Genomic DNA, 13187 nt, shown 5'->3' on the forward strand with positions numbered 1-13187 from the left:
AAAAAAAAAAAAAAAAAAAAAGTTGGATAAAGTACATTAACACATTATAAACATTTTACCTTCTAAATGCAATAAATTGCGATGTTTTTGAACTTTCAAAAGAGCAGAAGTCCTTTCCTTGAAGCAAAGTTTTAACTGCAGTATATAAATCTGGCAAAGAGAAAAAGGTTAACACAGACAAACTGCCAAATTGCAATGCAATTTCTGTGGGAAAATTACTTAGCGATTCCTAAGGGGTGCAGGTAAAACACCTCACCTCAGGCAACGCAAGGTCACCATGGGAACGCCTATGTCATCCTTGATGCAGGACGTAACAATGGCAAGAACGTGGAGACAGGTTTCAGCCCCTGAGGCACTGGTGCACACCAGCTTGCAATAACTGAGATACTGCTACGTGGGCTCAAAAGTGCCCACTGGCCTAACACCCACACTGCCTCCCTCACCTCAGCTTTCTCTTTCTTCCCATGCCCCGACCTCCCACAGTTCAGCCACTAACAGGACACTATCATGACAGTCATGTGCCGTTCGTTATGCCCAGCTCACTACCCAAGGTGTGGTGGTTTTTCATAGCTGTTGTTTTATAGATAGGGTCTAGCGTGGTCTGTATGACAGAGGCTGGGGGGAAAAGGAGTTCAAGGCCAGCCTCGGCTATACAGCAGATTCATTGGCAGCCTAGACAACATTAGGTCCCATCTCAAGCAAAAACAGGGGGAGGGGGATAGGAATACTGCAGGATTTTGTCGATCATCTAGTAGCCGGTGAATCATGGAGCACTGTAGTGCTCTGTTCTACAAAGACAAAGTCAGCTTCTCACAGGGCACTTCATTTCTTCAATAAAGATACCCTTTAGAAAATAGCTGACTTCAGAGCTCTGAAGCCAGTCAACCAGAGCAGAAACTTCCAAAGGTCTCTCTGCACTTTGTAACAATGGGTACAACTTCCTCGATAACTTATTAATGAAACAGTGCTATTTGCCTCTCTAAGTACTATTTACCCAGTTTTCTTAAGAAAAAAACTGATTTTTCAGAAAAAAAAATCTTAAAACAGATTCAGCGTCACTAACACTCTGAAAGAGACAACTTCTTTAGCTTCTGAAAGTACACTTTACTGAGCTGGCCATGATAGCACAGGTTATCCCATCGACTAGGGAGGTGGAGACAGAAGAATTAGGAGTTCAAAGTCAGCTTGAAAAGACCCTGGCTCACTCAAACAGAAAGCGGGTTCTCTTTAATAGACAGAACAGGTCCAAAGAGGTAAACAGTGCTTGAGATATACTTCGGAATCTTCGGAATCACAGAGAAAGCAGGGCTATGAAGAGCCTGTATCTGCTTTTCTCATCTGTAACAGTACCTGTGTTAACTAAGCTGTCTAAGAATAAACATTAGCTATCGTATGTAACTACAACCAGCTCACATGATCTGCATCTTCATACCCAGTTTATATAAAACTGAAATGAATGGTGCGATCAGACAGGCGCACAGTGGGAGACAGACTTGGGTGGCTGGGAAGCTTCATGCCAGCATGGTTTCCCATGCACGGTGAGGAACTGTGACAATGACAAGAGATCCTCAGAAGAATCATTTAAATCATTGCCAATCATTACTAAACCCTTAAGCTAGTCTTAAAGCTCGCTAAGCCAGCGTTTTAAATGTAAATCAAGACCAAGAGAACCCCACCATTGTTCTGCTTCCCGTTCTATTGCTGTAATAAAACGCCAGAAGCTACGTAGGGGAAGAAGGGATGAGTGTATCTGCTCCATCACTGAAGGAAATCAAAACAATATCCAACAAGGGTCTTGAAGCTGGCACCATGAAGCAATCCTGCCTGCTGGCACAGTTGACACTTGCTTAGCTAGTATTCTTATACAGCCCAAGAACACCTACATAGGGATTTTGCCACCCACAGTGGCTGCAGAGGGCTGGGTCCTCTCACATCAGTGAGTGATCAAGACAAACATGCCCACCAGCCAATTGATCTGGGCAATCCCTCGATGCAAAATTCCCTTCTTAGAGCCTCTAGGCTGTGCCAACCAAGACAGCTTGGATGGTTTGTATATGCTCAGCCTAGGGAGGATGTGGCCCTGTTGGAGTGGGTGTGGCCTTGTTGGAGTAGGCGTGCCACTGTGGGCATGGGCTTAAGACCCTCATCCTAGCTGCCTGGAAGTCAATATTCCACTAGCAGCCTTCAGATGAAGATGTAGAACTCTGAGCTCTGCTGCACCATGCCTACCTGGATGCTGCCATGCTCCTGCCTTGATGATAATTGGCTGAACCTCGGACCTGTAAGCCAGCCCCAATTAAATGTTGTCCTTTATAAGACTTCCATGGTCATGGTATCTGTTCACAGCAGTAAAACTCTAATTAAGACAACTATATTCAAATATAATTGTTTTTCATAATCAATGTAATGATATTTATTAGTACTTATATAGTGGCTCGTGACATGGATGCCCCCTAGCTCCACAGACACCAAAATCCTTACTCTTATTTCACACGTGGTGAAGTGACTTTGAGTCACGTGCTTAAACGACCTATCCCATATTCCTTCCCAACCCTGACAAGCTGACACTGTAATACCCAAAGTTAATGTGATATTAACAATGTACTCAAAGAAAATAACAGGACATTTTCATTAAATAAAACTTAACTTTCTCCTGAAGAGACTGGGATTGCCAGGGCTCTGTAAACAAAAATCACTTCTGGCCACTTACCGACTCTTCAACTATGTAATGAGAGTCCTTACGCTGTGTCAAGAACTTCCTCAGAAACGACTAGAACAGCAATACTCAACCTGGGGGTCACAATCCCTTTGGGGGGGATCAAACAACCGTTTCACAGCGGTCTCCTCAGACCACGGAAAACATCAACGTTTACATTGCAGTTCATAACAGTAGCAAAGTTACAGTTATAAAGTAGCAATGAAAATAATCTTATTGTTGGGAGTCACCACAGCATGAGGAACTGTGTTAAAGGGTCGCAGTGTTAAGGAGGTTGAGAAACACTGCCCTAGAGTAATCTGCCTTTGAGAATTCTTAAGTGGTTTTCTTTCCAGTCCTCCAGTTTTCACTAGCAAGACCTACCGTTAGCCTCGAACAATACACAGCTAGTCATTTGATAACAATATTACAAAACTGAAATACTTCAACCCAAGCCAACATAAACACTTACTAGATCGGTGTTCACCTTTAGACGACTGAGATCTGCTGTCTTCTTCAGGGAGTCTCACAAAGATGAATGTCTTATCTTCAATGGAGAGGGGTAATGTAGGATTACCAGAGATATTTAATTCAGCATCAAATCTTGGAAACTGACGTCTGGAGATTCTTAAAGAAAAGAAAAACATATGTGTGTGTGTGGGGGGGGGGGNGGNGACATGTGTAAATGGTTGGGGTGTTTGTGTATGTGCACGTGCGTGTGGATGTCCATGCAGGTGGTTGTGGAGACTAAAAGTCAACTTCAGTTGTTTCATTGGAGCCATCCACCTTATATTTTGAGCAGGGTCTCTTACTCAAGTGGAACTTGCCAAGTAGGCTAGGCTAGTTGGCCCATGAGATAGATAGGTAGGTAGATAGATAGATAGATAGAGAGATATAGAGAGATAGATAGAAATAGAGATAAAATTACCATTCATGTAGCCTGACACTTTTAGAATAATTCATACCTATTAGTGGATATAGAGGAAAATGGCTTTGAAAGTACATATGCCATCAAATCTATTTTATAATAGACTAGAAATACTATGAGATTTCAGTATCATATTTAGCAATTACGCCCACCACCACAAATCAACTGAAATAACAAGAAAAAAAAAGATCGTACACTGTACTATGGACCATGCAGAGAACCAGTCTACTAAAGAGCAAGGAAACTGGTCTCTCCTCACTACAGGTGAGCAATATGAGACGTGATCAAGTTTCCCAAGGCCACAAATACAGAAAGCAAGGGCCTGGGATGCAAATCTGGGCCCAGTAGCTCCAACTCTCTTTCTACATAAGTTATCCTGCAGGGAATGCATCCTTTACATATGTTTAGCATGCGCACTCACATCTGCTTGCTCTGCCTCTCCATCTTTCCTTCTGTCAAGTCTTTTCCAGACAATCATATAAGAAAACACAGCACGCTTCAAGTGCCTCGTGATAACAGAGCCTCTCGTGATTGAGTCTTAGAACAAACTTCACAGGTGTCGGGTGGGAGTGGCCTTCTGTGGCACCTTCAACCATCTCCCACCTTCCAACATGGAGGGAACTGGCTGTTCTTGCACTCAATGTCTCAGGTTTAATTTGGAAGCAATCAACATGGATTTCCCATGTGGCTTGTCACCCAAGACACACAACATACGTCTTCTGGTGTGTCACAAAGATCCTTCCGTCAGTCACATTGTAGGACAGTGATGTAATTAATGACCGGAGACATTGCTTAAATGAAAGGGTACTGAACAGGTGGCTTAGGAAAGTACCTGAGTTTTAGATAAATTTAGATTGAATAAGCGTTCGTTTCTTCTGGGTTTGACAGACTTAAAAAGGACCTATCAAATCAAGCACTGACTGCTCTTTCAGAGGTCCTGAGTTCAATCCCCACCAACCACATGGTAGCTCACAACCATCTGTAACGGGATCTGACGCCCTCTTCTGGTGTGTCTGACAGCTACAGTGTACTCATATAAATAAAATAAACAAATCTTTAAAAAAGAAAAAAGAAAAACTGAGGTAGCAACTTCAGGAAAACAGTATTATTCACCCAACTCCAATATTCTTGAGGTTCTGACAAGAGTTCACAACAACCACCCATTCCTACGGTTTCCACCAGCTTACCCCGGGACGACAGAGACATGCTAAAGTCTAGTTTGATTATGTTCAAGGTTCTGGTGACATTCAACTGAGCATGTGTATAAATAGCAAATAACCGAGTTCACAAAAGAGACAAAAAAAGGCAAAATGTGAGCCAGTGGGCCCAAGCATCTATCAGTATACATGGCCCCATCACACCTGCAGAGCGTCATAGCTTCTTAAGTCACAGAACAGCAATGGTCCTGTTTCTCCAGCGCGCCGAATACGGAGGAAGCCCAAAGGCTTAGGCAAACACTGGGGGAGAGAGCTAGCTCTTCCCACTGAGGAGCAGATGCCTGGGGGGGCCACCAAGATTCGTCTCAGAGTCAAATCCTACATTTGTTCCCAACCCCCAACTCTGGACTTTCCTCCCACAGAATTTATCAGTCTTTTCCAATTCTCCTTTGAGAATAAGACTCATTTCTAAGTCTCTGTTGCCTTGGGCAGAGTCCAGATGCTAAGCTTGATGCACTTTAATTCCCGTGCAGCCATCCCCGTGCATTCTCTGCAGTGCATTTCCTGCAGGGGCGGTTTCCGGTCTCCCAAGGAGTGGATGCTTGAGTCCTTATATAAAATGGCACAGTAGTTTCATATAACCTACAGAAACCTTCTTGTTTATTTTAAATCATCTCTAGATTACCCATGACACCCAATGCGATGTAAAAGCCATGTAAACGGCCAGCACAGGGTGTCATTTGGGAGATAACAAAGGACAGAATCTGTACACTCTCAATACACAGGAAATATTTTAATTTCTGGTTAGTTGTGTGCACGGACACAGACAACCAAGAGAACCAGATGTACACATTCTTAAAAGGTGAGAAATATATCCATTCTTACATTTTCATGATAGTTTATGCTGGGCCAGTAATGAAAGATAAAACCTTGGTTTTCTAACTGTGGCAATAGGCACACACTAAAAGGATAAGAAAGGGTTTGTGATGGTTTGTATATGCTCAGGCCAAGGAGTGCCACTATTAGGAGATGTGGCCTTGTTGGAGTGGGTGTGGCCTTGCTGGAAGTAGGTGTGGCTTTGTTGAAGGAGGTGTGCCACTGTGGGTGTGGGCTTTAATACCCTACCTCTGTCTGCCTAGAGAGGAGTATTCTGCTAGCAGCCTTCAAATGAAGACATCGAACTCTCAGGATCTCCTACATCATGCCTGCCTGGATGCTGCCTTGATAACGAACTGAACCTCTGAACCTGTAAGCCAGCCCCAATTAAATGTTTTCCTTTATAAGAGTTGCCTTGGTCATGGTGTCTGTAAAACACAGCAGTAAAACCCTAATGAAAACAGAAGTTAGTACCAAGGATTTAGTTGGTATTGCTAAAATATATAGAAAATGCATTGTACTAAGTCATCCTTTTTCCCTAATACACTTCATCTCTAATACAACAGAGATAAAAATACAAGAACATCGATATGTGATACCTTGTAGCATTGTCCACAATCAGCTGAGACTCTGTCCTGTGGTTCGTCTTTAGTTCGATGGCACACTGTCTTGACTTAAGAGTCTCAAAGACATCCTGCAGCATGTTACCAGGTTCAATACTGGGCAACTGTCTAACATCACCTGAAGGGATGGGGGCATAAAAAATAAAAAGATTTTACTGATCCAGGATTCTAAAATGTGTACATTATGTGTATTCTACTGGTTGACATACAGTGTAATTGTAGAGCTTTTGTAACTTAGGGGAAAAAACCCTGAAATCTTTATTTTTAAATTATTTAAGAATGTTTACTGTCCTAGGAAAAGTTAGGAGAAGGAATCGGGGGAGGAGGAACGTGATCAAACGATGTATGAAATTCTCAATAAAAATGAATTCTCAATACAAATGTTATATTAAAAAAACACTAGATGTTTTCTAAGTCCAATTAAGTTGCATATGATGCAAAAAATGTGTGTGAAGACATAATAAGGTGATAAATTTTTAACTTATCTCCTTTTGTAACTGTGACCCAGGAAAGCCTCTTGGAACATATACTTCAGAACATGTTTAAAAATCAGACCTCAGCTACCTTGTCTATGGTCACTCTGCATATTATTGACTCTGTGTCCTTGATTTACAGAATGTGGGGGAGCCATGACCTCACCTGCATAAAACAAGCCTACTAAACAGAAAAGGAATTAAGCTGAATCGATTCGAAAACAGACAAATTCCAGCCACCCAATGGCAGCACCTTGGGCTACTGAAAATCTTCGTGAGACCCAAAAAGCAAACTCTAGAGAAAAAAAAAAATATATATATATATATCTGCTGGGTGACAACTGCGTGAGTGCTTACAATATTAACAGAATAGGCTGCTAATCAAATATCCTCACAAGCCTAAAATAAATGGTACTTGTATACAATCCCATTACAATTAAGTCACAGAACCAAGGGCTCACTAAAACTCCACAGAATCTAACTAAATCTCACCAGATTAAGCGGCCGGCGAGGCCTAATTTGAATTATTAGCTTAGAATTATAAAATTACTGTAAAGTGGTCTATAATTCAGACTTTTTATTATTTCCAAATGATCTACATCCTGATTTATCCTGACTCCGACATTTTTACTATTTCAATAGCCATTACTCCAGCAAGAAGCAGTAACTTAGCATGGCCCGTCTCGTTCATCCCTGCTTGCCGATACACTGGCCAGACGACCCATCCAAGCTGGTAAGGACAGCAGGCAGCCTTAACTCAGTCGATTTGCTACGGGCTGTGAGAAAAGCTTCCCACAGCCAGCAAACCAAAGGCCAGACTGACATCCACAGCAGCACCCACAGAGCTGTAACCAAATATGCGTCTAACTTACCAAGGATGATGAGCTTGGACAATTTGGAGTGGTCGCACAGCAACTTTAACACTGACTTGAAGATCCCTACAGACACCAAACTCCCTTCGTCTACAACCAGAACTCGAACCGTAGAGAATTTCCACGGCTTGTCCACCTCATTTTTCATTTTCCACATATAGAAGCTGTAATTGACCTGTAAGGAAAGCGTGAGTATAAAAGAAAGAATCAGGTTAGAAATAACGAGCACGTGGTTTTAAAAATAAAGCTTACCTGATGGGTGGGAAGGCATAAAAAATGGAAAGAAAAAGCAAACATGGTACAAAACTTTCCAATTACAGGGAAGAATGCACACACACACACACAGATGAATTTTAAAATTTTCAAACTGTGAAAGCTTCAAACAGTTAAAAAGAAAAGTGCTTCCCAGTGAGTCTTGAGTTTAACTTAATAATAAGCTTCAATCAGAGCTTCCCTTGCAAAAAAAAAAAACCTGAAGACTTCTCCCACTGCTGCAAACCAGAAAAATGATCTATTTCTTTCCGGTCTGAATAAATCTCTTGGCTTTCTGAGCTTTTCCAATCCTCTCTTTCTTTACTAAGTTTTCCTTCAAGTATCCCAAACTTCTGACCACCGCCCTGTAAAACCACAACCACTAAGAAAAGCAATCCAGCTAACAACAGTGTCCATGATTATTTTTAAATTGGACAACTCAATGGGATAAAGAAAAAATACTACTTACTGTTAAAGCTAAACCTCGCTGCCTTATGTCTCTTTCCAATACTCTACAATACAGACTTCTTCCTGATCAGTAAGTTGCACTGTACGAACGATCGATCTCCCCAATGCCTCTCTGGAGAGCTTTCTCCTAACTAAAATGCCCGCCTCCTCACTGGAGCCTCCTAGAGCGTTGGGAGTTCTTCAGAACTCACAGAACAGGATGGCCCAGGATTCTGCTCCTTAAGTCCTTACACCACTATCACCCGAGAAGTCCTCATTCTCGCGGCCATATTGAATCATTACAAACTTTCGATATGTGACTGTTGGCCAGATGCAAGAGATGAAGAAGATCAGCAGAGAACAAACCCTGTCTGTGGAGCTTTGTATTCTACCACAGAGAAATGTCTTCTTCCACCTCCAGTGCTCCAGACAACAGGGACATTCTTTGTAACTGGTCCTTACAGGACAAAATAACGTATCGTGCAGGGGGCTAAATGACACCATCCAGCACATACTTTTGATTCCCTTGGCAGCTGCTCATGACAGGAATGTCCCAATGAGGCAAGCTGTGGAGCCCGTGTCCGCTCTCTCGCTGCAAACTGAGAAGCTTACAGACAGGCTGTCCTGAGCAGGCCTGATCTAAATGACGAGCTACTACAGAATAAGGACACAGACTTTTAACAAGAACAGTAAGCCCCATTAGCCGTGGGAGATCAACTCCAGAAAGGGCAGTGAACCCTTAGATGAGTAGGGAGATCTGACGATAGAACGGCCATCAAGTGCCAAACGGGCAAGTAGCTTATGCAGCAAGGGTACCTCGCAGGAAGGTAAGTCCCGTCCCCACCAGGACTAGATGATAACAGATAAGACTTCATCACAGGGCTCAGGATACTGGGCCGTTCAAACTTGACAAACTGATTTCTCTCTGAGTGCAAACAGAAAGGGTAACTCAGGTGCCTTCCACGGCTTGAGGACACCAGGCATCTCCTTCGCAGCAGGATTTCCCCCTCTACCATACCCTATCCAATCCAAATGAAGCTGCAGAGCAACCAGGAATGCCAGCAACCGGGGCAGAAGGACTGAGGCTTGGGAGGCAGCAGCCGCAGGCAGCGTAGTGGAAATATCCCGAAGGAGGGACCGGCCTTGCCGGATGTATCCAACATGGTGTTTAAATGTCTGTGTCCTGCGCTCCATCGATCAGGAGCTGAGGTAAGATACTGGACTGTATCACAGCTGAAACTAGGTGCTATGAATCCCAGTGTTGGGACTGGGAACAGCAGTCAAGAGCAGTGGAGGGGGATCCTATGCGCAGCTGTAAAAGCCCAGAGGAGCCAGGCAGCAAAGGCTCCTGGGAAGGTATGACATGATAGGGGGGCGTGTATGGGAGGGGGCAGAGAATGAGGCAGAGATGGACACTACAGTGTAAACCCCCTGGGGAGGGCATACAAACTCTCGATCGAGTCTGGAATTATAAGTCAATAGTAAAGTACTTGTCTGGTATGAAAAAGATCCCGAGTTTTATCTCCCGTGTGAAAATAAAGAGAAAAACTGCACAACCTGATTACTTCTGGACAAGGAGCAAAAGATGTCTTTAGGAAAATGTTTTCTCTGCAGGCAAAACTGTCAAAGGTTTTTTACCTGGCACAGCGTGTAAGCCGGAAGATCGGTCCTCTGCCTCAATAAGCCAGCAGCCTTCCCCGTAGGTGCGGTGAGCAAGACTTCTACAGCCTTGTCCACCCCGGCTGGGCTCTGCTCAGGACAGGCAAGCCACTCTTCTGAGGCTTCCTGGTCTTGTTCAAAATCCTCGCAGGCTTGCTGCACTTCCGTTTCTTCCAGATGCTCCACGTGCTTAAAAAGTCGGCTAACAATGGTGGTCTTCCCACAGCCGCCTTTCCCGCTGAGGACAGTCACCGCGTTGGCGCAGATCGTTTCCAGGGCGACCACCTGATCTCGATCCAGTGCGACGTCGTTTATTTCTGCATTTGCGACGTGTTCGCCATTGCTTCTAACATGGTCATCGCCATCTTGGGCGTCTAAAACACCGTCACCCTGCTCTGACCCCACCTCCTCTGGCTTGCTCCCTTCCACTGCCTCAGCACTTCCTGGATCGTGGGGCTTTGCGCCTCTAATTGACGCCAGGACGTTCTTCACGTCCACTTTTAAGTGCCAAGGGGGTCTGCTCATCAGCTCGCAGATGGAGGAGGCGATGTCTTGCTCGGCCTCGTACAGTTCAGACAGAAAGACACAGTCCTTCTCATAAATGACCACGTCAATGTCCTTCAGAAACGCCAGAGACTGACATGCTTCCTCGAATGACATATGCTCAGACAAGCCCGAGGTCAAGTCTTTTACTTCAATGTACGTGTGTCCGTCTTCTCTGCATGTCTGCCTCAGCTTAGAATATATGACCAATGCATTCTTCTGCAGGGGCATCATCAGCTGGAGCAGCGAGGGGCACTGACTGAACGCTGCCCAGCTGGCCTCACAGCGCACTAGTTTCAGTTCTCTGTAGGTTATCTGTAGGAAAAGAGAGTTCAGGGCGCCTCATACAAAGGATACACATATTGATGGGTTTTATAGCTATAGTTGAAACTGTGCTATCTTAAATATTTTCAAGCTCTAAAAGATACATATTTCCGCTGGAGAGATGGCTCAGCAGTTAAGAGCACCAACTGCTCTTTCAGAAGTCCTGAGGTTCAAATCCCAGCAACCACATGGTGGATCACAACCATCTGTAATGGGATCCGATACCCTCTTCTGGTGTGTCTGAAAACAGCTACAGTGTGCTCATATACATAAAATAAATAAAATCTTTAAAAAGTAAAAAGATATATATTTCCACAAAATTTGGGGGGAAAAGGTTGTCTAGCTAACACATCATTGATGATTTTGGGTTGTTTTGGTTTGATTTTATCATAGCAATTTTTTTAAACTGCCTTGTAGTTGGGCAGTTCTATAATTTACAAATCAGTTTTCAATGTCAAACAAGGCTACACAGCTTAAGGCACACGTGTATACACATGCAGGCATCCCCTGATTTATTCTTTGCCAGGTCTCCTACAGGCAACATCACGAATGGTTTCTTCCTCCAGAACTGACTCCCACGTTGGAACACCCATCCCTTTCCTCAACTCTTTAAGAACCCTGTAAGATAACAATTACTACTTGCCTAGGGAAAGAGCTTTAGCACACACACACACATACACACACTTAATTAATCAGTCCAGTGAAATCAGAGTTTAACATGTAATATGTAAGATTCCCAGTGGAGAGGCATCCTTCACTGACATTGAATTTGCAGGGGCCTTAGCACATACTGGGACGTGAATGACTGTCTTACTCTCTTGGCTTGCTTGGTTTGCCATGTGTTTATCGATAATTCTTCCCAAACACTACAAAGGAGGCATCTCACCACATTATCCTTCACCTCCATTACCTTCATAGGGATGCCCTTCCTGGGGGACTCTGTTCCTTTTATAGACTACCTAGTGTTCTCTCAAAAGTCAAACACTAAAGTCCCTACTGTCTCAGAATTGCACTCCATTTGGAGACAGTGCCTTTCAAAGAGGTTGTAGTGGCTATTCCTGGTTGTCAACTTGACTATATCTGGAATAAACTACAATCCAGAATTGGACAGCTCACCTGTGATCCTAATCTGGAGACTGGGAAATACAAGTTTCTGACCTGGGTCTTGGCATGGAGATCTTGAGGCATAGTGGCTATAAATTCCAGATTAAGACAGGGATATCTCTGAGTTCAAGGTCATCTGGGACAAAGCAAGCCCCAGATCCAGGCGTGGCGACACACACCTTTAATCTGGGCCACACCTTCTACTGGAGACCTCCACGAGGACATTGGAAGAAGGAAGGTTCTCTCTCTCTTCTTTGCCTGCTTGCCTTGTGGGACTGAGCAACTGCTAGATCCTTGGACTTCCATTCACAGCTGCTGCTGACCATTGTTGGGGAGTTGGACTACAGACTGTAAGTCATCAACAAATTCCCTTACTCTATAGAGACTACCCATAAGTTCTGTGACTCTAGAGAACCCTGACTAATTCAGAAGTGATGCAAGTTCAAGAGCACAGCACTAATGATAGTATCAGAGTGGGCCGGAAGCTCCTAAGACTGATGTCCTTCGATGAAGGAGTAAGCTCGCTTAAGTTCCCCAGGGAGAACAACTCCTGCAGTAAAGAGACTGAACGCAAAGCTGATTGGTACTAACACGAAGGTAAGGAGAGGCCTGTCTCCTGAAGAACGATCCATCACGTTTTCAGGAATCCTTCCTGGCTTAGCTCCCTAAGTCTAGAGCCCCTCTGGAGAAGGTCAACAAAGGCTACCTCTATTTCCTTGCTAGGATGGGAGGCAGAAACCCCTTAATTCTCATACTAAAAGCTGATCAAACTTAATCAACAACGTTTTAATCTGGAAAACCCCTTTGATAGCTACCAAGATTTAAGAAAGACATCGACTCCTAGCACCATCCTGGTCCACAAGGGCCACTCTCAACTCTTGATCTCTAACAATAACAACAAATTTGGGCTTACATGTAAATGGGGTTACTGTGCCAATTAAGTAGTGAACTGCAGCGTGATGTATCCTGAGAACACGTCTGCAGTGGTTCAGACTGGGAAGGGGGAGAGTGTGCTGCAGAACAGAACGGACTCAGCAGAGTCCTGAGAACTGCTGTCCTCAACAAGACTGGCAAATGACAGCTAAGTAGCTGAAAAGCATGCACTACCACGTGACACTGAATGACCAAATTAACAGCAATAATCTGAACGGTATATACCTCGCTATTTTGCTCTCTGTTGATGATTCAACTGACTTCATTATTCTTTTTTTTTTTTTTTTTTTTTTTTTTTTTT

The 13187-nt window shown here is 43.8% G+C and overlaps 1 protein-coding gene across 2 annotated transcripts in view; it reads right to left on the reverse strand.

Moving 5' to 3' along the window:
- The window catches only part of Helb (DNA helicase B), a 29614-nt gene that overhangs the window by 11785 nt on the left and 4642 nt on the right, over positions 1 to 13187 (reverse strand). For both annotated transcript variants that reach the window (XM_021175318.1, XM_029482639.1), the window contains exons 4-8: positions 9962 to 10840; positions 7625 to 7799; positions 6256 to 6397; positions 3168 to 3322; positions 60 to 150 (exon numbers count right to left, since the gene is read on the reverse strand). In XM_021175318.1, the coding sequence (XP_021030977.1) occupies positions 60 to 150; positions 3168 to 3322; positions 6256 to 6397; positions 7625 to 7799; positions 9962 to 10840 (1442 nt within the window). The remainder of the gene's footprint in view (positions 1 to 59; positions 151 to 3167; positions 3323 to 6255; positions 6398 to 7624; positions 7800 to 9961; positions 10841 to 13187) is intronic.

The sequence above is a fragment of the Mus caroli genome, chromosome 10 (assembly GCF_900094665.2).
Source record: "Mus caroli chromosome 10, CAROLI_EIJ_v1.1, whole genome shotgun sequence".
NCBI lineage: Eukaryota > Metazoa > Chordata > Mammalia > Rodentia > Muridae > Mus > Mus caroli.